This window comes from Lepisosteus platostomus, chromosome 1, assembly GCF_059453375.1.
Source record: "Lepisosteus platostomus isolate fLepPlt1 chromosome 1, fLepPlt1.hap1, whole genome shotgun sequence".
In the NCBI taxonomy this organism is placed as follows: Eukaryota; Metazoa; Chordata; class Actinopteri; order Semionotiformes; family Lepisosteidae; genus Lepisosteus; species Lepisosteus platostomus.
Window position 1 is genome coordinate 64542858 of NC_142611.1, and position 25422 is coordinate 64568279.

The window sequence follows — 25422 nt, forward strand, 5'->3', positions numbered from 1 at the left end:
TGTGGTTTGTATGATGGGATGTGTGGTGTGTGTGTGGTGTATGGTGTGTTGTTTGTGTCTGGTGTGTGTGTGAGTGGTGTGTGGTGTGTGGTGTGTGTGTGGTGTGTGGTGTGTGGTGTGTGTGTGTGGCGTGATGTGTGTGTGGTGTGTGGTGTGTGTGATGTGGTGTGTGGTGTGTGTGTGGTGTGTGTGATGTGGTGTGTGTGTGGTGTGTGTGGTGTGTGTGAGTGGTGTGTGCTGTGTGTGTGGTGTGTGTGGTGTGGTGTGTGTGATGTGGTGTGTGTGATGTGGTGTGTGTGGTGTGTGTGTGGTGTGTGCTGTGTGTGTGGTGTGTGTGATGTGGTGTGTGTGGTGTGTGTGAGTGGTGTGTGCTGTGTGTGTGGTGTGTGTGATGTGGTGTGTGTGGTGTGTGTGTGGTGTGTGCTGTGTGTGTGGTGTGTGTGATGTGGTGTGTGTGGTGTGTGTGTGGTGTGTGCTGTGTGTGTGGTGTGTGTGATGTGGTGTGTGTGGTGTGTGTGAGTGGTGTGTGCTGTGTGTGTGGTGTGTGTGATGTGGTGTGTGTGGTGTGTGTGGTGTGTGTGAGTGGTGTGTGCTGTGTGTGGTGGGGGATGCTGGAGGGTGCAATTGACACTTTGTCATATATCCTAAAATACTTCACCCTCCACATACACCCCCACAACCCCACAACCCCACACACCACACCTCCTCGCTGGGGCTACTCAGCTGTGTCCCTGTCACTCCCCAGCATGCTCACTGAGACTCCCCACTCCACTGGAGCATGCAGAGACAGGAGAGAGGAGGAGAGAGAGGGGAGAGGGGACAGAGGAGGGACAGAGAGAGGAACAAAGAGGAGAGAAGGAGAGGGGAGACAGGAGAGAGGGGAGAAAGGAACAGAGGAGGAGAGAGAGAGGAGAGAGGGGGGCAGAGAGGAGAAGGCACTCAGATCTTTCTAATCCATAAGAAGGAGGTTCTGCAATATCAACAATTTTTGAAAGCATAATCAAACCCATTGTCCTATAAGACCATGAGGTGTGGGGTCCAGGCACAGACAGGACTGCACTAAATAAGACCCCATAGAAGCCCTGCATGCAGAGTTCTCCATGTGCAGAGAAACACACCTAACAACACGTGCAGGGCTGAATTAGGCCTGTACTCATGGCTCACACACATACTGTACAGAAGAAAGCAATCAGATATTGATTCCTCCCACCACAAGGCCCTGCTGAGCCAAAGGCTGAGCCCACCCAGAGAAGAGCCCCCTTAGACAGCTGACCCTGTAGCTCACTGACACCAGCCAGCCTCAGGACAGTACAACTAATGCAACACAAATCAAAGTCAACCAAGTCACAACACAAGCCAAACAACACTACCTAGCATTCCAGTCTGTGTGTGTGTCCAGTACACCCTACACAGATGAAGGAGAGGTTGGTGACCACAGCCTGCTCACAGACCTGGCTCCCCGGAGAGAACACTGTAATTGCTCTGTAAGTCTTCGGTCAGGCTGATGTCCCTCTAGAGAGGAGAGGAGGAGAGAGAGGCCCAGGAGGAGGACAGAAGCCCTCTCTGCTCTCCCTCTCTTTGAGAAAGTTAACAGAACGCCAGCGTCAGCAGAATAACAACACCAGTGGAGAGAGGAAAAAAACAGACAATTACCGGAACAAATTTCCTGCGATTTGTTTGTGTAACGAGGCTCTGTGGCGTGTGCGTTTAACGAGCGAGACGAGGAGCTCGTTAATAATGAATCCTGGGAACGAGGAGGCAGAACTTAGCACAGGAGTCTGGGCATTGGTTCCTAGCACACACAACCAAACACGCACACACAATCACACACACTCATATACTCACATTAGCCCACATAATTACACACACCCATATACTCACACACAATCACACACACTCGTAAACTCACATACGATCACACTCATATACTCACATTTGCACACACAATCACACACATACAGACTTACTCTTTAACCTCACACACACTCATACATTTACATACACTCACACACAGTCCCTATCACGCACACACATCCTCACACACAGTCCCTATCACGCACACACATCCTCACACACAGTCACTGTCACACACACACACATCATCACAAACACACACATCCTCGCACACAATCCCTGTCTCACACACACACATCCTCACCCACAATCCCTGTCTCACACACACACAGTCCCTGTCACACACACATATCATCACACCAACACACATCCACACACACTCTCTATCACACACACACACTGACAACCCCCACCACACTCTGTCACACACACAGTCCCTGTCACACACACACATCCTTACACATAGTCTTATGACACACACACACATCCACACACACACAGCCTCTGTCCTCTCAGGCTGCCAATCAGAGAGCTACAGTATCTCTTTTGATCCCTCTGTTCACCCATCTCCCAGTACAGACTCCCTCAGCCCCCCTGTCTCTGTACCCAACCGCCTCTCCCTCTTCTTCACCCCCTTCTGTCTCTTCCTCCACCCTCTGCACTTCTTCACAACGGGTCTCTCCTCTGTGTCCCCGCTGTCGACTTTTCTCCTCCCGGGATCACTCCATTACAGGAGGCGAGCACACAGCTCCCTCTGGTGGCTGGAACACATTACTGCACCCCGTGAGCCCACCTCGGCGCCTCCTGCCATTTTCTGCACAAGCTCTCCCCCTAGTGTTCAATACGCGCAGTGCTCTTCACGGTGTAAAAACGTGTGATCTTTCTAAAGAAAACGACCGGGATGTGCGAACGTCTTCCACATAAGTAGAAATTAAATTTTATTTTAAAAAAGGCACCGTCCTTCGGATAAGACGTAAAACTGAAGGCATTTCTCGGAAAGAGTAGGTGTATAAGAGACAAGATCACTTTATTTCCCATATACAATTTCTTGCATTAGGAATTTATTTTTCACATACCCCAGCTTGCTCTCCATGAGAAACAGAGCCCCCTGAGCCAGCTGGTCCTGAGGCTCACTGACCTGAGCCACACCGATACTAACCAGCCTCAGGACAGCTCTGCTAGAGCACCACAACCCAGACTCCACCACATCACAGCACAGATCAAACAGCAATATCTCAAACACTGGGACACACACACACAAACACAACATAAACTGGAATGCTACAGAACCCTAAACAGACAATACCCACTAGCTGAATATTTGACCAAAATAAAAAATAACAAACAGAAACAGACCCTGACGAAGTACAGGCTCAGTGATCACAACCTGGCCATAGAAACTGGGCGACCTGGCTGCCCAGAGAGGACAGGCTGTGCTCCCACTGCCAGCGGGGAGAAATAGAGACAGAGGTGCACTTCCTACTGCACTGTGACAGATACTCTGGGATTAGAGAAACATTCTTCCCGAAATTCAGAAATCTAATCCCAGAGTTCCCACACCCGCCAGAGTCACAACAGGTCCCAATCCTACTGGGAGAGGGAGGAGGGAACTCAGTTGATCTGGCAGCCCAGTATGTGATCTCCTGTCACAGCCTGAGGAACAGTGAGTCTGTCTCCCAATAATGCTCCAGCCACCTACAGTATATGTCAATATTTCATAATATGTCTTTGTTGTAAATGTCTGTAACATGTCTGTAGATTTTATTTTACTTCTATTTTTTGTCTTGTTCCATGTTAATTTTATTATTTTTATTTTCTTTGGCAACACTGATTGTACCCATCGGTCATGCTAATAAAGCACCTTGAATTGAATTGAATTGAGTACAGACACACAGACAGGGAGAGAAGCTTGGGTTCAGCCATTGTACAGCGCCCCTGGAGCAGCTGGGGTTAAGGACCTTGCTCAGGGGCCCAACAGAGTAGGATTCCTCTGCCAGCCACAGGAGTTGAACCAGCAACCTTTGAACTTGAACTTGAACTTGAACTTGAACTTTATTGCCATGTGTAACCGGTACTGGTACAATGGAATTCTTACTTACAGAAAGTCTCTCGATTGTAAAACAAGTGTAAAAAACAAAACAAAGTGCAAACAGTGCATCAAGACAATATACAAACAAACAATAGACAATGTGCAAGTAAACATGTAGACAGTTTGAATGTAAACAATACAGACGTGTAAACAATGACTGGAGATGTGCAATAGATAAGAAATCATAATGAGGTAGATGGTGTAGGTGTGGTCCGAGGGGGATGGCTAAATGTGTTCGCCAGTCTCACTGCTTGTGGATAGAAGCTATTGAAGAATCTAGTGGTCAGTGTCCGTATGCTCTTATATCTCTTGCCTGAGGGCAGTGGGGTGAAGAGCTCATGCCCGGGGTGGTGACTGTCCTCTGTGATGGCCAGAATTCTACCACGGCAGCGGTCCTCATAGAGCTGTTTAATTTCGGTGAGACCGCAGACGATGATCTTCTGGGCCACATTGACCATTCTCTGCAGTGCCTCTCTCGAGAGAGAAGAGGTGTTGCCATACCACATGGTGATCCCGTTGGTGAGGATGCTCTCGATGGTGCAGCAGTAGAAGTTCACCAACACATGTATTGGCATCCCCCACGATTGGCACCTCAAGAAATAAAGGCGCTGCTTCATGATAGAGTCAGTGTTCACAGTCCAGATTAGATCTTTAGAGATGTGAATTCCCAAAAACCTAAAGCTGATGACTGTTTCCACTTCCGTTCCATCAATACTGAGTGGGCTGTGAGTGTATGGCCTGTGTCTCCGAAAGTCCACTATTAGCTCTTTCGTTTTCTTTATGTTCAAGTCCAGGTTATTGCTATGACACCACCTAAGCAGCTGTACAACTTCATCCCTGTAAGTGGACTCGTCATCATCACTGATCAGTCCTATTATAGTGGTGTCATCTGCAAACTTAATGATGCGGTTGTTGCTGTGTCTTGCTGTGCAGTCGTGAGTAAATAGGGAGTACAACCTTGGACTCAGACAGCAGCCTTGTGGGGTTCCAGTGCTCAGAGTGAGTGGTGATGTTTTATAGCCTATCCGCACCACCTGTGGTCTCTCGATAAAAAAGTCCAGCAGCCAGTTGCAGACAGAGTTGCACAGACCTAATCCCCTGAGCTTTGTCACCAGTTGACTGGGTATGATGGAATTGAATGCTGAACTGTAGTCCACAAACAGCATTCTCACATACGAGTTCTTAATGTCCAGGTGTTCCAAGGCTGTATGCAGAGCCAGGGAGACAGCATCATCCGCTGATCTGTTGTTTTGGTAGGCGAACTGCAAGGGGTCCAGGGACTCTGTGATGGAGGAGTTGATGTGTGACAACACCAGCTTCTCCAGGCATTTCATCACCACAGATGTTAATGCTACTGGGCGGTAATCATTCAGGCATGTCACTTTTGCCTTTTTGGGGGTTGGAACAATAGTGGTTTTTTTAAAGCAGGTGGGGACCATGGACTGTGACAGGGAGGAGTTAAAGATGTCCGTAAACACTGTGGTCAGCTGGGCTGCACATGTCCTCAGGACGCGAAGTGGTATCCCATCAGGCCCTGCAGCCTTACGGATTTTCACCCTGCTCAGAGTCTTCTGCACGTCCTGCTCTGAGAGTTTCAGAACAAACTCGCCCTGCACACTTGGGGTCTTCTCAGCATTGCCCGTGTTCAGAGCATCAAAGCGGGCATAGAAATGGTTCAGCTCGTCAGGCAGGGATGTGTTGTTCGTGTCAATCTCCTGGCTGCAGCCCTTGTAGCCTGTGATTGACTGTAATCCCTGCCACAGCCTCCGGGTGTCAGCGCACTGCGTTTCAGCCACAGGCACAGACCCTTAGCCACAGAGCCACCATTCCACCCCAATCCCCCCTGCACCCCCATGTCGTGGCCAAATTTCCCCCTGTCCTTTACCAATCATGGCCTCCTAATGATCCCCATCTCTGAACTGGCTCCATCACTCTGTTCTCCCCCCCCACTGAGAGCTGATGTGTGGGGAGCGTCCTGGAGCACTATGGCTGCTGTCGCATCATCCAGGTGGGGCTGGACACTGGTGGTGGTGGAGGGGAGTCCCCATTACCTGTACAGCTTTTTGAATGGAGTGTCCACAAAAACACTATATAACTATTGATTACTTATTTTTATTTGTATGTATATTTTTATTTGTATATATATATGGCCAGCAGCCATATCACCCTGCAACTCACAACTGGCAGCCCACTGAAGCTCAACAGGTGTGAGCCTGGTCAGTACCGGGATGGAGACCTCCTGGGAAAAACTAAGGTTGCTGCTGGAAGAGGTGTTAGTCCTAATGCCCCAGTATAGTGATGGGGACACTATACTGTAAACAGGCGCCGTCCTTCGGATGAGACGTAAAACCGAGGTCCTGACTCTCTGTGGTCATTAAAAATCCCAGGGCGCTTCTCGAAAAGAGTAGGGGTGTAACCCCGGTGTCCTGGCCAAATTTCCAATTGGCCCTTACTAATCATGGCCTCCTAATAATCCCCCTCTATAAATTGGCTTAATTACTCTGCTCTCCTCCCCACTGATAGTTGATGTGTGGTGAGCATTCTGGCGCACTATGGCTGCCGTCGCATCATCCAGGTGGGGCTGCACACTGGTGGTGGTGGAGGGGATCCCCATTACCTGTAAAGTGCTTTGAGTGGAGTGTCTAGAAAAGCGCTATATAAGTGTAAGCAATTATTATTATCTCTGAAGAAGAGAAGTGAACAAGACCTGTTACAAAGAAGAGCCCCTCAGCCCCTCTGGCCCGTTAGGCAGTGAGTAGCCAATTGATCTGAGGCTGTCATCATCCAGCTGCTTCCTGAAAGAAGCCGGGAAATTAGGGTCAACAACATGGCTGGACAGCTTGTTCCATACGCTCTACACAAAGGGTTGTGGGAGTGTGGAACAAGCTACCCAGCCATGTGGTTGAAGCTGATTCCCTGGGTTCTTTCAAGAAACAGCCGGATGAGATCCTCATATCAATGAGCTAATAATTGCCACACGGACCAGGTGCGTGGATGTCCTCCCATTTGGAACTGGTCACATTCCACTAAAGACACTACCCAGGTCTGGGCATTAACCCCTCGTCTGTAATCTGTGCTTTCTATTAGTAAACCAGTTCCAAATCCAGACACACATTTCCCTGAAAGCCTGATGCCCTAATCTGGAAATTAATATTTAATGATGGAACTTAATCGAAAGCCTTCTGAAAGTCTAAATACACTCTTTCCTAAGCTCTGTGCGTATCCAGTTCTGCTGTTGCTTGATCAGAGAACTGTAACAACTTAGTCACGCAAGGCCTCCCTGGTCTAAGTCCTGTTGTCTATTCCCATGGGTATTATTACCACATACTGCAGGCGAACCTTTACTTTGGGTCTGTTACCTTCTTCTATATCTTGTAGGTAATAGAGGTCAGACTTACTGGTCCATATTTACCTACAGGGCTCAGTCACCCTTCTTAAAGAGGGGCGCTATATTGGCAGCTCTCCAGTGCCTGGGTGCGACCCCTCCCTTGAGTGAGCGTCCGAAGAGTTGTGTCAGCGGCTTCTGAACCACATTTCTCATTTCCTTCAGTGAAATCGGTACAATACCACTGAGTCATGGGGATTTATTCATCTTTCGTCATTCTAGTACTAAAAAACACTTCTGCCTCTTCTGGACAAAGACACCCATCCGCTTTCTACCCACTTCATGAGGCAGGGTACGCCCTGGACGGGACGCCAGTCCATCACAGACATACACACTCACAGCAGGGCCAGCCATGACACAAGCCACCAGCATGGCTTTGGACTGCGGGAGGAAACTGGAGCAGCTGGAGGAAACCTACAGGAACACGAAGGAAACATGCAGACTCCACACAGACAGCACCCCAGGTTTGGAATTCGACCCTGGACCCCAGTGCCAGTGGGCAGCAATGCTGACCAGTGCCCCAGCGTGTCACCCTGTGCTGACTGAATTGAATACAACTGTGTGCTTCCTCACTGTGTTACTGAGGCAGGCTTCCTCCTTTAGGAGCCCATCGGTGCAGCAGATGTCGATAGATGTTCTGTCTAGATGATTCGGGTCCCATACCAGCTTACGGCACAAGTTTTGGGCAGAGCAGTGGCTCTGTGGCTAAGCATCTGCGCCTGTTGCTGGTTCACATCCTGCAGCTGGCAGAGAAATCCTACTCCGTTGGGCCCCTGAGCAAGCCCCTTAACCCCAGCTGTTCCAGGGGTGCTGTGTAAATGGCTGACCCTGCGCTCTGACCCCCAGCTTCTCTCCCTGTCTGTGTGTCTCAGGGAGAGCAAGCTGGGGTATGTGAAAAGACAAATTCCTAATGCAAGAAACTGTACATGCCCAATAAAGTGATCTGACCTTATCTTGGCACATCAGCTATTTCCCTGGTGCTGTCTATTGTCCATTATTGTCCCTGATAACATATTACTTCATCCTTAATAGTTCTGTTACTGCTCTTCTGCATTCAAGGGGGACTATTGTATTTTTCACTGTTGTGCACCCACAGTCAATCATGTTCAGTCAATTATTTAAATGAAGACTGTCCTTTTCTGACCTTAAAACTGCACGTCTGTCACACACTCACTTACACATGGCAAAAAAAATAAATATTTAGTGCTAAAAAGCTCGTCTTTCCTCCTCGTTCTGTTTATGACACCAGCAATCATTTTTTTTTTGCCTATGATAAAATCCTCTATGACGAATTAATAAAGACGGTATTTCACGAGGAGAGACGACTTTATGTGAGAAACTGCGCGGCAGAATGCGCCATGTTGGATCTAAATCCTTCCTTTTTCACTGTGGGGGTCTGGCCGCGGTACCGGAGCCAAGATGGCGCCAGTTTCGCCTCGACCTCCTCTCCCTGGACGCGGCTGGCCGCAAACCCGCAGCGCCGCCGAGCAGCCGCCAGGTGGCGCCCGATCCCCCTCCCCCTGTTCTGTCTACAGGCGACCCAGCAAAGATGGCGGTGCGGAAGAAAGACGGCGGCCCGAATGTTAAATATTTCGAGGCGTCCGATACGGTTTCGCAGTTCGACAATGTCCGCATTTGGTTGGGCAAGAATTACAAAAAGGTACCTCTTCATTTTCCCCCCTTTTTCAATGCCATGTCTGGGTGTTTTTTGAAAAAGAGCTCCGGAGACCAGGGGGCTGGGTGAGGCGGGGGGAATTCTTGAATCCGGCTGAGCGATTCAGCCGAGACACAATGAGAGCCGCCCAGAAAACAAAAGAGACCCCGATGTTATTCTCCCCGTCATCCCGGCTGCAGGGGTGCGACCCCTCGGGCTGCCGGTTCGGGCGCGCGGAACGAATCGCAGTGCACAGCAGGGGGCAACCTGTCGCGTTTGAGCCGCGGCGTGTGTTTAGTGTGTTTGCGTGCGTGTCATTCCTTGATTTTGTCTGTTTTCGCAATTTAACTGGCAGGCGGAGATTCTCGCCAGCTGTTAACATCTGGCAGCCCCTGGCGTTTAGCCAGCGGTACTGCACGGCGGCGGGGGGAGCCGTGCGTGTTCTGAGATAACGGCTCTGACAGCCGGGGCCTCCTCCCCTCGCCCCGTCAACACTGCGGGGTCGTGTGGTGCGGGAGTTTCGCGTTTCGATGTTGCGCGACAAAACCTCAGCGCTGTCACAGACAGACACACACGCGCGCGCGCGCGCGCGCGCCCCCTCCCACGCGAACAGCGCCCAGCCCCACTCAGCCCCCGGCTCGGAGCGCGAGGCTGCCGAGCGGCCAGATGTGCTGTCCTATCGCAGCGCGTGTGGGCTGCGTGAAGTGATTCAAGCGCGGCGCAAAGTGGAGAAACGCACGAGAGGTCAGTGCTGTACTCTACTATACAGTGCAACCTCCTGCACACTGACAGACTGATATTGAAGATTGATCCTGGATGTGCTGTAGTGTTCAGTCAGTGTCTCTGTACTGTAACTGTACTGTGTAGTAATGTGCTAAACTACAGTGTCCGTTAACATACTAGAGTATTTTTGAAGTATTCCATTGTATGACACTTTAGGGTGATGTACTGTATAGTGCTGCGTATTGCTTTACGCAGTCAGTGTGTCTGTATTAACCCCTCTCTCAGTGCAGTGTTAATGTACTGTAGTGTCCAGTCAGTCAGTGTGTCTGTATTAACCCCTCTCTCAGTGCAGTGTTAATGTACTGTAGTGTCCAGTCAGTCAGTGTGTCTGTATTAACCCCTCTCTCTCAGTGCAGTGTTAATGTACTGTAGTGTCCAGTCAGTCAGTGTGTCTGTATGAACCCCTCTCTCTCAGTGCAGTGTTAATGTACTGTAGTGTCCAGTCAGTCAGTGTGTCTGTATGAACCCCTCTCTCTCAGTGCAGTGTTAATGTACTGTAGTGTCCAGTCAGTCAGTGTGTCTGTATTAACCCCTCTCTCTCAGTGCAGTGTTAATGTACTGTAGTGTCCAGTCAGTCAGTGTGTCTGTATGAACCCCTCTCTCTCAGTGCAGTGTTAATGTACTGTAGTGTCCAGTCAGTCAGTGTGTCTGTATTAACCTCTCTCTCTCAGTGCAGTGTTAGTGTACTGTAGTGTCCAGTCAGTCAGTGTGTCTGTATTAACCCCTCTCTCTCAGTGCAGTGTTAATGTACTGTAGTGTCCAGTCAGTCAGTGTGTCTGTATTAACCCCTCTCTCTCAGTGCAGTGTTAGTGTACTGTAGTGTCCAGTCAGTGTGTCTGTATTAACCCCTCTCTCCAGTGCAGTGTTAGTGTACTGTAGTGTCCAGTCAGTGTGTCTGTATTAACCCCTCTCTCTCAGTGCAGTGTTAATGTACTGTAGTGTCCAGTCAGTCAGTGTGTCTGTATGAACCCCTCTCTCTCAGTGCAGTGTTAATGTACTGTAGTGTCCAGTCAGTCAGTGTGTCTGTATTAACCCCTCTCTCTCAGTGCAGTGTTAATGTACTGTAGTGTCCAGTCAGTCAGTGTGTCTGTATTAACCCCTTTCTCTCAGTGCAGTGTTAGTGTACTGTAGTGTCCAGTCAGTGTGTCTGTATTAACCCCTCTCTCCAGTGCAGTGTTAGTGTACTGTAGTGTCCAGTCAGTGTGTCTGTATTAACCCCTCTCTCTCAGTGCAGTGTTAATGTACTGTAGTGTCCAGTCAGTCAGTGTGTCTGTATGAACCCCTCTCTCTCAGTGCAGTGTTAATGTACTGTAGTGTCCAGTCAGTCAGTGTGTCTGTATTAACCCCTCTCTCTCAGTGCAGTGTTAATGTACTGTAGTGTCCAGTCAGTCAGTGTGTCTTTATTAACCCCTCTCTCAGTGCAGTGTTAATGTACTGTAGTGTCCAGTCAGTATGTCTGTATTAACCCCTCTCTCTCAGTGTACTGTTAGTGTACTGCAGTGTCCAGTCAGTGTGTCTGTATTAACCCCTCTCTCAGTGCAGTGTTAATGTACTGTAGTGTCCAGTCAGTCAGTGTGTCTGTATTAACCCCTCTCTCTCAGTGCAGTGTTAATGTACTGTAGTGTCCAGTCAGTGTGTGTGTATTAACCCCTCTCTCTCAGTGCAGTGTTAATGTACTGGAGTGTCCAGTCAGTCAGTGTGTCTGTATGAACCCCTCTCTCTCAGTGCAGTGTTAGTGTACTGTAGTGTCCAGTCAGTGTGTCTGTATTAACCCTTTTCTCTCTCAGTGCAGTGTTAGTGTACTGTAGTGTCTAGTCAGTGTGTCTGTATTAACCCCTCTCTCTCAGTGCAGTGTTAATGTACTGTAGTGTCCAGTCAGTCAGTGTGTCTTTATTAACCCCTCTCTCTCAGTGCAGTGTTAGTGTACTGTAGTGCCCAGTCAGTGTGTCTGTATTAACCCCTCTCTCTCAGTGCAGTGTTAGTGTACTGTAGTGTCCAGTCAGTCAGTGTGTCTGTATTAACCCCTCTCTCTCAGTGCAGTGTTAGTGTACTGTAGTGTCCAGTCAGTGTGTCTGTATTAACCCTTTTCTCTCTCCCACACTGTCTCTCAGTATATCCAGGCAGAGCCGCCCACTAACAAGTCCCTGTCCAGCCTGGTTGTCCAGCTGCTACAGTTCCAGGAGGAGGTGTTTGGGAAACATGTCAGCAACCCTCCTCTCACCAAGCTGCCGGTACTGACCCATACAGAACACAGAGGAACAGTGTGCTAATCACACAGTAATACCACACTAATCACACAGTAAAACCACACTAATCACACAGCTCTAGGGTAGAGCACGCTCTGTATTGTTGATCACATTATTGGTAGAAGAGAACATGTGCAGGTTTACAGTGTGTATGTTGAGGAGATAACAGTAGGTACTAATAGAACCACAGGATTGCACTGACACAATGCTAAATTACTATCATGTCTTATCCTGGACTCCAGAGTCAACTCATTTGACTTTTAGTTCATTGTTAATGTACATCGTGATTCAGTTGATTTGTAGTTTCACAGCTCATGTGCTAATCATAAGCACCTGACAGCTGATCTAACTGTGCAAGACAGCGGGTGTCTTGGCTCTGATCTGTGTTCATCTTCCCTGCCCCTCTCCTCTGCTTCTACCTTGCTCCTGCCCCTCTCCCACCCTCCTGCTCTCTTCCTCTCCTCCCCTCCCCCTCTCCTGCTCTCCATGTAGATGAAATGTTTCCTGGACTTCAAGTCAGGGGGCGCTCTCTGCCACATCCTGGCTGCAGCATACAAATTCAAGAGTGACCAGGGCTGGTGAGTCACACTGACGGGCAGCAGAGTGGCAGTATAGAGGCCGTACACAGAGGGTACACTGGGCACTATAGAGACCGTACACAGAGGGTACACTGGACAGTATAGAGACCGTACAGAGACTGTACACTGGACAGTATAGAGACCGTACACAGAGGGTACACTGGGCACTATAGAGACCGTACAGAGACTGTACACTGGACAGTATAGAGACCGTACAGAGACTGTACACTGGACAGTATAGAGGCCGTACACAGAGGGTACACTGGGCACTATAGAGACCGTACAGAGACTGTACACTGGGCAGTATAGAGATCGTACAGAGACGGCACACTGGGCAGTATAGAGACCGTACAGAGACTGTACACTGGACAGTATAGAGACCGTTCAGAGACTGTACACTGGGCAGTATAGAGACCGTACAGAGACTGTACACTGGGCAGTATAGAGATCGTACAGAGACGGCACACTGGGCAGTATAGAGATCGTACAGAGACGGCACACTGGGCAGTATAGAGATCGTACAGAGACGGCACACTGGGCAGTATAGAGATCGTACAGAGACTGTACACTGGGCAGTATAGAGATCGTACAGAGACGGCACACTGGGCAGTATAGAGATCGTACAGAGACGGCACACTGGGCAGTATAGAGATCGTACAGAGACGGCACACTGGGCAGTATAGAGATCGTACAGAGACTGTACACTGGGCAGTATAGAGATCGTACAGAGACGGCACACTGGGCAGTATAGAGATCGTACAGAGACTGTACACTGGGCAGTATAGAGACCGTACAGAGACTGTACACTGGACAGTATAGAGATCGTACAGAGACGGCACACTGGGCAGTATAGAGATCGTACAGAGACTGTACACTGGGCAGTATAGAGATCGTACAGAGACGGCACACTGGGCAGTATAGAGATCGTACAGAGACGGCACACTGGACAGTATAGAGATCGTACAGAGACTGTACACTGGGCAGTATAGAGATCGTACAGAGACTGTACACTGGACAGTATAGAGATCGTACAGAGACTGTACACTGGGCAGTATAGAGACCGTACAGAGACTGTACACTGGACAGTATAGAGATCTTATAGAGACGGCACACTGGGCAGTATAGAGATCATACAGAAACTGTACACTGGACAGTATAGAGATCGTACAGAGACGGCACACTGGGCAGTATAGAGATCGTACAGAGACGGCACACTGGGCAGTATAGAGATCGTACAGAGACTGTACACTGGGCAGTATAGAGATCGTACAGAGACGGCACACTGGGCAGTATAGAGATCGTACAGAGACTGTACACTGGACAGTATAGAGATCGTACAGAGACTGTACACTGGGCAGTATAGAGATCGTACAGAGACTGTACACTGGGCAGTATAGAGATCGTACAGAGACGGCACACTGGGCAGTATAGAGATCGTACAGAGACAGCACACTGGGCAGTATAGAGATCTTATAGAGACAGAAAAGACACAGCACAGGGACAGTATAGAGACCGTACACTGGACAGCATAGAGAGTGTACAGGGACAGTATAGAGACCGTACACTGGACAGTATAGAGACATCAAAGAGGCAGTATAGAGACAGACCATACAGAGATAGCAGAGAGGCAGTGTACAGAGTTTATTTTTAGTGTTGTACAGTATCATGCCTTTCTAGAATTAGTATGGTAGCTGTATCTTGTTAATGCACAGCCTGAATAGAGGAGATATGCGGTCAGTATCGAGCTCGAGTGATTGTAAAGCTGATGTAGGTTGGAGCAAAGGCAGATGCAGGCAGTGTGGAGCCTCTATACTGTCAGCAAAGAGGGTGAAAAACTACTATAGAGTTAGAACAGAAGCTACATGCAGTGGTAGAGCTTCATAGCAGAGTGCAGACTTTGCAGAGCTTTTACAGAGTTAATACAGTATCTTTATAGATTTGATTTATAACGTGTGGAGTTAGTGTAGAGCTATTACTGAATCAAAGTCAAGCTTGTTCAGCTACGTACAATATTGAAGTATCATCCAATGAGTCTCTATGAGTCAATACCGGACCTGCACAGTGCAAGGGCAATAAAGCCTTGGCCTGTCTAGATCTAGTGAATAAGTATCTGTGCTGTTAAATAGTGTCCTTTATAAAAACACTGAGAGAATATTGAAATAGCAGCTATACTGCAACCCCACCTTGTACTCCTCTCTCAGGAGGAGGTTTGACTTCCAGAACCCGTCTCGAATGGACCGGAATGTGGAGATGTTCATGACCATCGAGAAGTCCCTGGTACAGGTGAGCTCACCTGCCTGTCCGTTTCTCCGAGTCGCTGCGTTCACCCTTCTCAGAGGAGTAACTGTGTCTCCCTCTCGCTCCGACAGAACAACTGTCTCAGTCGGCCCGTGATCTTCCTCAGCTCCGACATTGAGCCCAAGCTGCTGGGAAAACTGAAGGACATCATCAAACGTCATCAGGTACCCAACTGTCTCTCTCTCTGTACCTGGCATGTCTCTCTGTGGCTGTCCTGTCCAGTGTCTCTCTATACCTGGTGTGTCTCCCTGTGCTTGGTCTTTCTTTCTGTAGCTTTCCTGTCCCGTGTCTCCTTGTGCTCGGTCTGTGTCTCTCTGTAGCTGGTGTGTCTCTCTGTACCTGGTCTGTGTCTCCCTGTGCCTGGTCTATGTCTCTCTGTAGCTGTCCTGTCCCTCTCCTCTCTGTACCTGGTCTGTGTCTCCCTGTGCCTGGTCTATGTCTCTCTGTAGCTGTCCTGTCCCGTGTCTCCCTGTGCTCGGTCTGTCTCTCTGTAGCTGGTGTGTCTCTCTATAGTTGTCCTGTCCCTTTTCCTCTCTGTACCTCGTTTGTGTCTCCCTGTGCCTGGTCTGTGTCTCTCTGTAGCTGTCCTGTCCCATGTCTCTCTGTAGCTGTCCTGTCCCGCGTCTCCCTGTGCCTGGTCTGTGTCTCCCTGTGCCTGGTCTGTGTCTCTCTGTAGCTGTTCTGCCCCATGTCTCCCTGTACCTGGTCTGTATCTCTGTATAGCTGTCCTGTCCCTCTCATCTCTATACCTGGTCTGTGTCTCTCTGTAGCTGTCCTGTCCCTCTCCTCTCTGTACCTGGTCTGTGTCTCTGTAGCTGGTGTGTCTCCCTGTGCCTGGTCTGTGTCTCTCTGTAGCTGTCCTGTCCCATGTCTCTCTGTAGCTGGTGTGTCTCCTTGTGTCCGATATGTGTCTCTCTGTAGCTGTCGAGTCCCACTCCTCTCTGTACCTGGTCTCTGTCTCTCTGTAGCTGTCCTGTCCCGTGTCTCTCTGTACCTGGTCTGTGTCTCCCTGTGCCCGGTCTGTGTCTCTCTGTACCTGGTCTGAACATGTTTATTCCTGTGTGTGCCACTTTGACCCCTGACACTGTGTTCTGACCCCAGGGCTCTGTGACGGAGGACCGGGCAGCCAGCTCCCACATTGTGGTGCCCATCCCTGCCAGCCTGGAGGAGGGTGAGGGGCAGAGCTCTGTCATACTGGGGGTGTTGGGCTTCAATACGAGGGGAAAAGAGAGCAATACTGAATGTGGCTGTTTGGGGAGGGGGGAACTGTGAAACCAGTCCCAGAACCAGAGTGTGCAGAGTGAGAATAGAGGGTGTAAAGTTTCTTTAGTGTGTACTAATTCGTGTACGTATGTGTCAATCTTATTCTTAGTGTGTGAAGGTGATCGTGTGCTGGTCAGACAGCAGCAGTGAGGGTGTGTGAGAGTGTGTGAGGGTCAGACAGCAGCAGTGAGGGTGTGTGAGGGTCGGACCTCAGCAGTGAGGCTGTGTGAGGGTGTGTGAGGGTCAGACCTCAGCAGTGAGGCTGTGTGAGGGTGTGTGAGAGTCAGACAGCAGCAGTGAGGGTGAGTGAGAGTCAGACAGCAGCAGTGAGGGTGAGTGAGAGTCAGACAGCAGCAGTGAGGGTTTGTGAGAGTGTGTGAGGGTCAGACAGCAGCAGTGAGGGTGAGTGAGAGTCAGACAGCAGCAGTGAGGGTGAGTGAGAGTCAGACAGCAGCAGTGAGGGTTTGTGAGAGTGTGTGAGGGTCAGACAGCAGCGGTGAGAGTGTGTGAGGGTCAGACAGCAGCAGTGAGAGTGTGTGAGGGTCAGACAGCAGCGGTGAGAGTGTGTGAGGGTCAGACAGCAGCAGTGAGGGTGTGTGAGGGTCAGACAGCAGCAGTGAGGGTGTGTGAGGGTTAGACCTCAGCAGTGAGGCTGTGTGAGGGTGTGTGAGGGTCAGACAGCAGCGGTGAGGATGAGTGAGGGTCAGACAGCAGCAGTGAGGGTGTGTGAGAGTGTGTGAGGGTCAGACCTCAGCAGTGAGGCTGTGTGAGGGTGCGTGAGGGTCAGACAGCAGCGGTGAGGCTGTGTGAGGGTCAGACAGCAGCGGTGAGGCTGTGTGAGAGTGTGTGAGGGTCAGACAGCAGCGGTGAGGGTGCGTGAGGGTGCGTGAGGGTCAGACAGCAGCGGTGAGGGTGCGTGAGAGTCAAACAGCAGCAGTGAGGGTGTGTGAGGGTCAGACCTCAGCAGTGAGGCTGTGTGAGGGTGCGTGAGGGTCAGACAGCAGCGGTGAGGCTGTGTGAGAGTCAAACAGCAGCAGTGAGGGTGTGTGAGGGTCAGACCTCAGCAGTGAGGCTGTGTGAGGGTGCGTGAGGGTCAGACAGCAGCGGTGAGGCTGTGTGAGAGTCAAACAGCAGCAGTGAGGGTGCGTGAGGGTCAGACAGCAGCGGTGAGGGTGTGTGAGGGTCATACAGCAGCGGTGAGGGTGTGTGTGTTGGTGAGACAGCAGCAGTGAGGCTGTGTGAGGGTCAGACAGCAGCGGTGAGGGTGTGTGAGGGTCAGACAGCAGCGGTGAGGGTGCGTGTGTTGGTGAGACAGCAGCAGTGAGGCTGTGTGAGGGTCAGACAGCAGCGGTGAGGGTGTGTGAGGGTCAGACAGCAGCGGTGAGGGTGCGTGTGTTGGTGAGACAGCAGCGGTGAGGGTGTGTGAGGGTCAGACAGCAGCGGTGAGGGTGCGTGTGTTGGTCAGACAGAGGGTGTGTGAGGGTACGTGTGTTGGCAGACAGTAACAGTGCGTCTCTCTCCAGAGGAGTGGGTTCGCCCGGTGATGAAGAGAGACAAGCAGGTGTTGCTACACTGGGGCTACTCTCCTGACAGGTACGCTGCCAGCTGCGTTCCTTCCCTTCATCCCATCTGTAGCTGCTGCCCTGATTTTCTGTCCTGTGCTCTACCCCGTGTTTCATATCCAGTAGGATGCTGTTTACCACGCTCAGCCCCGTGTTTACCACGCTGTGCTGGGGGCTCGGCCCCGCATTTACCACTCTCCGCCCCGTCTTTACCGCACTGTACCCTGTTTACCACGCCGTGCTGTGTGCTGCGCCCCGTCTTTACTGGCTGTGACCTGTCTTTACCACACCATGCTGTGCCCTGTCTTTACCACACCATGATGTGCCCTGCGCCCTGTCTTTACCACACCATGCTGTGCGCTGCGCCCTGTCTTTACCACACCATGCTGTGCCCTGCGCCCTCTCTTTACCACACCATGATGTGCCCTGCGCCCTGTCTTTACCACACCATGCTGTGCGCTGCGCCCTGTCTTTACCACACCATGCTGTGCCCTGCGCCCTGTCTTTACCACACCATGCTGTGCCCTGCGCCCTGTCTTTACCACACCATGATGTGCCCTGCGCCCTGTCTTTACCACACCATGCTGTGCGCTGCGCCCTGTCTTTACCACACCATGCTGTGCCCTGCGCCCTCTCTTTACCACACCATGCTGTGCCCTGCGCCCTGTCTTTACCACACCATGATGTGCCCTGTGCCCTGTCTTTACCACACCATGCTGTGCCCTGCGCCCTGTCTTTACCACACCATGCTGTGCCCTGCGCCCTGTCTTTACCACACCATGCTGTGCCCTGCGCCCTGTCTTTACCACACCATGATGTGCCCTGTGCCCTGTCTTTACCACACCATGCTGTGCCCTGTGCCCTGTCTTTACCACACCATGCTGTGCCCTGTGCCCTGTCTTAACCACACCATGCTGTGCCCTGAGCCCTGTCTTTACCACACCATGATGTGCGCTGCGCCCTGTCTTTACCACACCATGCTGTGCCCTGCGCCCTGTCTTTACCACACCATGCTGTGCCCTGCGCCCTGTCTTTACCACACCATGCTGTGCCCTGCGCCCTGTCTTTACCACACCATGCTGTGTGCTGCGCCCTGTCTTTACCACACCATGCTGTGCCCTGCGCCCTGTCTTTACCACACCATGATGTGCCCTGTGCCCTGTCTTTACCACACCATGCTGTGCGCTGCGCCCTGTCTTTACCACACCATGATGTGCCCTGCGCCCTGTCTTTACCACACCATGCTGTGCCCTGCGCCCTGTCTTTACCACACCATGCTGTGCCCTGCGCCCTGTCTTTACCACACCATGATGTGCCCTGCGCCCTGTCTTTACCACACCATGCTGTGCCCTGTGCCCTGTCTTTACCACACCATGCTGTGCCCTGCGCCCTGTCTTTACCACACCATGGTGTGCGCTGCGCCCTGTCTTTACCACACCATGCTGTGCGCTGCGCCCTGTCTTTACCACACCATGCTGTGCCCTGGGCCCTGTCTTTACCACACCATGCTGTGCGCTGCGCCCTGTCTTTACCACACCATGGTGTGCGCTGCGCCCTGTCTTTACCACACCATGCTGTGCCCTGCGCCCTGTCTTTACCACACCATGCTGTGCGCTGCGCCCTGTCTTTACCACACCATGATGTGCCCTGCGCCCTGTCTTTACCACACCATGCTGTGCGCTGCGCCCTGTCTTTACCACACCATGATGTGCCCTGTGCCCTGTCTTTACCACACCATGCTGTGCCCTGCGCCCTGTCTTTACCACACCATGCTGTGCCCTGCGCCCTGTCTTTACCACACCATGCTGTGCCCTGCGCCCTGTCTTTACCACACCATGCTGTGCCCTGTGCCCTGTCTTTACCACACCATGCTGTGCCCTGCGCCCTGTCTTTACCACACCATGCTGTGCCCTGTGCCCTGTCTTTACCACACCATGATGTGTGCTGCGCCCTGTCTTTACCACACCATGCTGTGCCCTGCGCCCTGTCTTTACCACACCATGCTGTGCCCTGCGCCCTGTCTTTACCACACCATGATGTGCCCTGTGCCCTGTCTTTACCACACCATGATGTGTGCTGCGCCCTGTCTTTACCACACCATGCTGTGCCCTGCGCCCTGTCTTTACCACACCATGCTGTGCGCTGCGCCCTGTCTTTACCACACCATGCTGTGCGCTGCGCCCTGTCTTTACCACACCATGCTGTGCCCTGCGCCCTGTCTTTACCACACCATGCTGTGCGCTGCGCCCTGTCTTTACCACACCATGATGTGCCCTGCGCCCTGTCTTTACCACACCATGCTGTGCGCTGCGCCCTGTCTTTACCACACCATGATGTGCCCTGTGCCCTGTCTTTACCACACCATGCTGTGCCCTGCGCCCTGTCTTTACCACACCATGCTGTGCCCTGCGCCCTGTCTTTACCACACCATGCTGTGCCCTGCGCCCTGTCTTTACCACACCATGCTGTGCCCTGTGCCCTGTCTTTACCACACCATGCTGTGCCCTGCGCCCTGTCTTTACCACACCATGCTGTGCCCTGTGCCCTGTCTTTACCACACCATGATGTGTGCTGCGCCCTGTCTTTACCACACCATGCTGTGCCCTGCGCCCTGTCTTTACCACACCATGCTGTGCCCTGCGCCCTGTCTTTACCACACCATGATGTGCCCTGTGCCCTGTCTTTACCACACCATGCTGTGCGCTGCGCCCTGTCTTTTCCGCACTGCGCCCCGTCTTTACTGCCCTGTGCTGTTTTCCAGTTATGACACTTGGATCCCCGCCAGCGAAGTGGAGGCTGCAGTGGAGGACCCACCCACTCCCGAGAAACCCCGCAAGGTACTGACACCCCCAGACACTGATACCCCAAACCGTCGCTTGACATCCCAGCAAACCGCTGCTCTCCCCTGAGTGCCGAGAGGCCGAAACAGCCGTGCACAGAAACGTGCTGACGCGCGCCCTGCCCTCCCACTCTCCCAGGTCCACGCCAAGTGGATCCTGGACCTGGACTCCTTCAACGAGTGGATGAACGAGGAGGATTACGAGGTGGGGGAGGGGCCGCGCCGCAAGCGCATCTCCGCCAAGACGCTGACGGACGAGGTCAGCCCCCCCGACGGCGAGCGCCGCGACAGGAAGCCGGGCAACGCCAAGAAGAGGAAGCGCTCGCCCTCCCCTTCGCCCACCCCCACGCCCGAGACCAAGAAGAAGAACGCCAAGAAAGGGTGCGGGGGCCGGGGTGGGGGGGCACTGGCGAATCGGCGCCTCGGCCAGTTACACCGCTGGTGGCGTTAACCCAGCCATCCGTGTTCGGTGACCCGTTCAAAGAGACACTATGCAGCAGTCAGGTGTGTCTGACAGAACACTAGATGGCGCTCCATCAGCTCAGTGTGGCTGCAGCATTGGCCTGTGGTGGATTGTGGGTGTGGGGGGACATGGCGCTGGCCAGTGTCCAGTGGCTAGTGGCCAGTGTCCGGTGGCCACACAGGCTCTTTTCACTGGGGACCAGAGCTGACGGCTCTGTGCTGCACAGTCTCCAGACTGTAGGTCGTCATGCGAACTGGTGAGCTGACAGGATCCGCCCCGTTTCCATCGGGGTGTGTCGGGGCGAGGGCTGGGATCAGTGTTTAGCCGTACGTACTAGAGTGTCAGCGTGTGTATTAGCATGATTAACACGTCAGCGCGTGTACTAGCAGGTGTGTCACTGTCAGTGTGTATACATGTGTCCGTCAGTATTGTTGTGGGAGTGACCCCTGCACCCCTCCCTCCCCAGCCCAACAGCCCCCTATGCCAAGTCGAAACGCGGGCACCGCGAGGAGGAACAGGAGGACCTGACCAAGGATCTGGATGAGCCCTCACCTGTGCCCGCAGTGGAAGAGGTCACTCTGCCCAAGAACGGTACTGCGCCCCCTGGTGTTTGCACTGGGAAGCACACCTGTCCCTGCATTGCTGCAGAAGTGTCAGTCATCAAACTGAGCGATGTTAGATCAGCTGTATCCCCATGGGGCAGATCAGTTTCCTTTCGTACTGATAGCTGTTTTACTGTAGTGGCCAATCAGTTGTAAAAGTGATAGAAAGTTCTGCATGAGCAGAGGGTATTTAACGAGCTTTGGGTGGAGTGTCTAGGAAAGCACTATATAAGTGTATGTAGTTATTATTAGCCTGATCTGTTAACAGGTATCCAGTTTTGCTTTGCTTTTAACGATTCAGGGTTCAGAGTTTGGGATACAGATTCCATGCCTCTCACCCTGCCTCTCTGTCCCCCACAGTCAATACGAAGAAAGACTCCGAGTCGGCCCCAGTAAAGGGAGGAACCATGACTGACCTGGGTGAGTGACGCGCCTCCTCTCTCCTGCCTCTTCCTGTTGCTCACCCTGTAGCATGAGGGATCTGGGATCATGATTGCAGCCCAGTGCAGTCCTGCACAACAGAGCCCAGCCCAGTGCAGTTCTGTACAACAGAGCCCAGCCCAGTGCCGGACCATCCAGCCCAGTACAGTACAGCACAGCTCAGCCTAGTGGCATTCAGGACACGGCAGCACAGCCTAGCCCAGTGCATTATAGGACAGTATAGCCAAGCACAGTGTGGTGCAGTGCAGTACAGTAGAGGACAGTCCAGCCCAGCACAATAAAGGACAACATAGCAAAGCACAGTGTGGCTCAGTACAGTCCAGTACAGTCCAATCCAGCCTGGCCTAGCACAGTGCAGTGTGGGACAGGACAGCACAGCCCAATGCAATAAAGGACAACATAGCCAAGCACAGTGTGGCGCAGTGCAGTACAGTGTAGTCTAGTCCAGTCCAGTCCGGTCCAGCCTGGCCTAGCACAGTGCAGTACAGTCCAGTCCAGTACAGTCCAGCACAGTGCAGTGTGGGACAGGACAGCCCAGCCCAATGCAATAAAGGACAGCATAGCCAAGCACAGTGTGGCGCAGTGCAGTACAGGACAACAGAGCCCTGCCCGTCACAGTGTGGTATACAGTAGTGCCATACCAGACAGTAGTCCCCTCATGCTTGTGTCCCTTCCCATCCTGTAAGACAGCTGGACGTTCTGTCCAGTTTTACCCCTGAGATTCTTCTCAAAGCCAAAGAGCTTCATCAGTGTGGCCACTGAGGTAGAGCTGCCAGTGCAGTAGCGCTGAGTAAGACATACAGTCTGACATGATGTGGTGTGACAGTTGTTACGTGATTAGACCTGTTATCTCAGGGAGGAATGGTGGTCTAACGCTCTCTCTCTCCTTCTTCACCAGACGAGCAGGAGGATGAGTCGATGGAGGCAGTGGGGAAGGTAACTCACTGGTTTCTCTGTTAGTCTTCACACTTGCACTTCAGACACAGGCATCTCTTGGATTTGCTCAAAGGACCTAAAATAGTGTCACCTGGTCACTGTCCTCTCTCACCGTCCCACTATCTCTCCCTGCTGACCCCCCCATATCTCCCCTTCTCCCCCCGACCCCGTACCCCAACCCTCCCTCTCACTCTCTCCCCCATTCCCCGTACCCCGACCCTCCTGCTCTGTCCCAGGAGGAAGAGGAGGGCTCTCCCAGTGTGAAGGGGGAGCCGGTGAAGGGGGCTGATCTTCATGAGGACAACGTCACTGAGCAAACTCACCACATCATCATCCCCAGCTACGCCGCCTGGTTCGACTACAACAGGTACGGCTACACAACTACACAACCCACTGCCTCGCACTCACCACGTCAACATCATCATGCCCGGCTACAACAGGTACAGCTACACAACTACACAACCCACTGCCTCGCACTCGCCACATCACCATCATCGTGCCCGGCTACAACAGGTACAGCTACACAACTACACAACCCACTGCCCCGCACTCACCACGTCACCATCATCATCCCCAGCTACAAACAGGTACAGCTACACAACTACACAACCCACTGCCCCGCACTCACCACGTCACCATCATCATCCCCAGCTACAAACAGGTACAGCTATACAACTACACAACCCACTGCCCCGCACTCACCACGTCACCATCATCATGCCCAGCTACAAACAGGTACAGCTACACAACTACACAACCCACTGCCTCGCACTCACCACGTCACCATCATCATGCCCGGCTACAACAGGTAAAGCTACACAACTACACAACCCACTGCCTCGCACTCACCACATCACCATCATCATGCCCGGCTACAAACAGGTACAGCTACACAACTACACAACCCACTGCCCCGCACTCACCACATCACCATCATCATCCCTGGCTACAAACAGGTACAGCTACACAACTGGTCCCCCGCCGGCCCCTGACCTCTCCCCCTCTCCCCGTGTCTCGCAGCGTCCACGCGATCGAGCGCCGGGCTCTCCCAGAATTCTTCAACGGCAAGAACAAGTCCAAGACCCCCGAGATGTGAGTCCAGACACGAGGCTGTGTGGAGCGTGCCGTGTGCGCCCCCTGCTGGAGGAGCCCGCAGCCCGTGAACACATCCCAACGCCCCCTCCTCTCTCCCTGCAGATACCTGGCCTACAGGAACTTCATGATCGACACGTACCGCCTGAATCCCCAGGAGTACCTCACCTCCACCGCCTGCCGGCGCAACCTGGCCGGGGACGTGTGCGCCATCATGAGGTCAGGAGGCGCCACTGCGCTCGCGCTCTTCGGCGTCTCCCCCGCGTCGGCCGGCCCGTACGCCGCCGCTGTGCCTGCCCGCGCCTCTGTCCGCGGCTGCGCCTGCCCTCGGACCTCTCCGTCCCCGTCTTCCTCCCTCGCTGCGCTCCGGCCCGTGACCCCCTCTCTCGCCCTGCAGGGTTCACGCGTTCCTGGAGCAGTGGGGGCTCATCAATTACCAGGTGGACGCGGAGAGCCGCCCCACCCCCATGGGACCCCCTCCCACTTCGCACTTCCACGTCCTGGCTGACACGCCGTCCGGACTGGTGCCCCTGCAGCCCAAGACGTCCCAGGTAACGGAGTCGGGGAGGGAGGGGCTGGGGGGTCCTGATTTCTCCGATTGGCTGATCCCCCTCTCCCTCTCTCCTTGTCGGCCCGTCCAGACCCCCGCCTCCCAGCAGATGCTCAGTTTCCCGGAGAAGGTCAAGGAGAAGCCAGCGGACCTGCAGAACTTCGGCCTGAGGACGGACATGTACAGCAAGAAGAGTGGGCCGGCCAAGGTAGGGGGAGGGAGGGGGCGGAGGAGAGGGGCTAGGAGCAGGGTGGAGGGGGGACACACCTGTCTGTGGGAGTGGGAGTGAGAGAGGAGGAGGAGGAGGGAGTGGGGGCGAGAGAGGAAGGGGGGGAAAGAGATCTGGCATCAGCAGGGCCCCAGCGCCCTCGTGGTCAGATCGTGGGTGTGGTCCTGTGTTGTTGCAGAGCAAGAGTGCCGCCAGCGCCACCCGGGAGTGGACGGAGCAGGAGACCCTGCTGCTGCTGGAGGTGAGTGTGTCACCCTCGCCCCGGCCTCTCCGCACCCCCACCCTCGCCCGGGCCTCTCCGCGTCCCCCACCCTCGCCCCGCCCTCTCTGCAACCCCCACCATCGTCCTTTCCCCACAGCGTCCCCCTGACCCTCACGCGCCCCGTCTGCACCCGCCACACTCGCCCCGCCCTCTCCGCACCCCCACCCTCGCCCCGCCCTCTCCGCGTCCCCCACCCTCGCCCTCGCCCCACCCTCTCCGCGTCCCCCACCCTCGCCCTCGCCCCGCCCTCTCCTCGTCCCCCACCCTCGCCCTCGCCCTCGCCCCGCCCTCTCCTC

The 25422-nt window shown here is 53.1% G+C and overlaps 1 protein-coding gene across 2 annotated transcripts in view; it reads left to right on the top strand.

The window, feature by feature from the left end:
- Positions 1-8863: 8863 nt before the first annotated feature.
- Positions 8864-25422, top strand: part of smarcc2 (SWI/SNF related BAF chromatin remodeling complex subunit C2) — a 32823-nt gene continuing 16264 nt past the window's right edge. Inside the window, exons 1-18 of one of the 2 annotated variants that reach the window (XM_088633525.1) lie at positions 8864-8988; positions 11877-11996; positions 12504-12589; positions 14791-14872; positions 14959-15051; positions 15989-16058; positions 17674-17743; positions 20474-20549; positions 20691-20932; positions 21481-21605; positions 21977-22036; positions 22956-22993; positions 23230-23360; positions 24014-24085; positions 24191-24304; positions 24483-24636; positions 24727-24843; positions 25043-25105. In XM_088633525.1, coding sequence (XP_088489651.1) covers positions 8878-8988; positions 11877-11996; positions 12504-12589; positions 14791-14872; positions 14959-15051; positions 15989-16058; positions 17674-17743; positions 20474-20549; positions 20691-20932; positions 21481-21605; positions 21977-22036; positions 22956-22993; positions 23230-23360; positions 24014-24085; positions 24191-24304; positions 24483-24636; positions 24727-24843; positions 25043-25105 — 1824 coding nt within the window. In that variant the 5' untranslated portion in view covers positions 8864-8877. Of the gene's footprint in view, positions 8989-11876; positions 11997-12503; positions 12590-14790; positions 14873-14958; positions 15052-15988; positions 16059-17673; positions 17744-20473; positions 20550-20690; positions 20933-21480; positions 21606-21976; positions 22037-22955; positions 22994-23229; positions 23361-24013; positions 24086-24190; positions 24305-24482; positions 24844-25042; positions 25106-25422 lie in introns of both variants that reach the window. The other variant, XM_088633524.1, reaches the window with a different exon arrangement.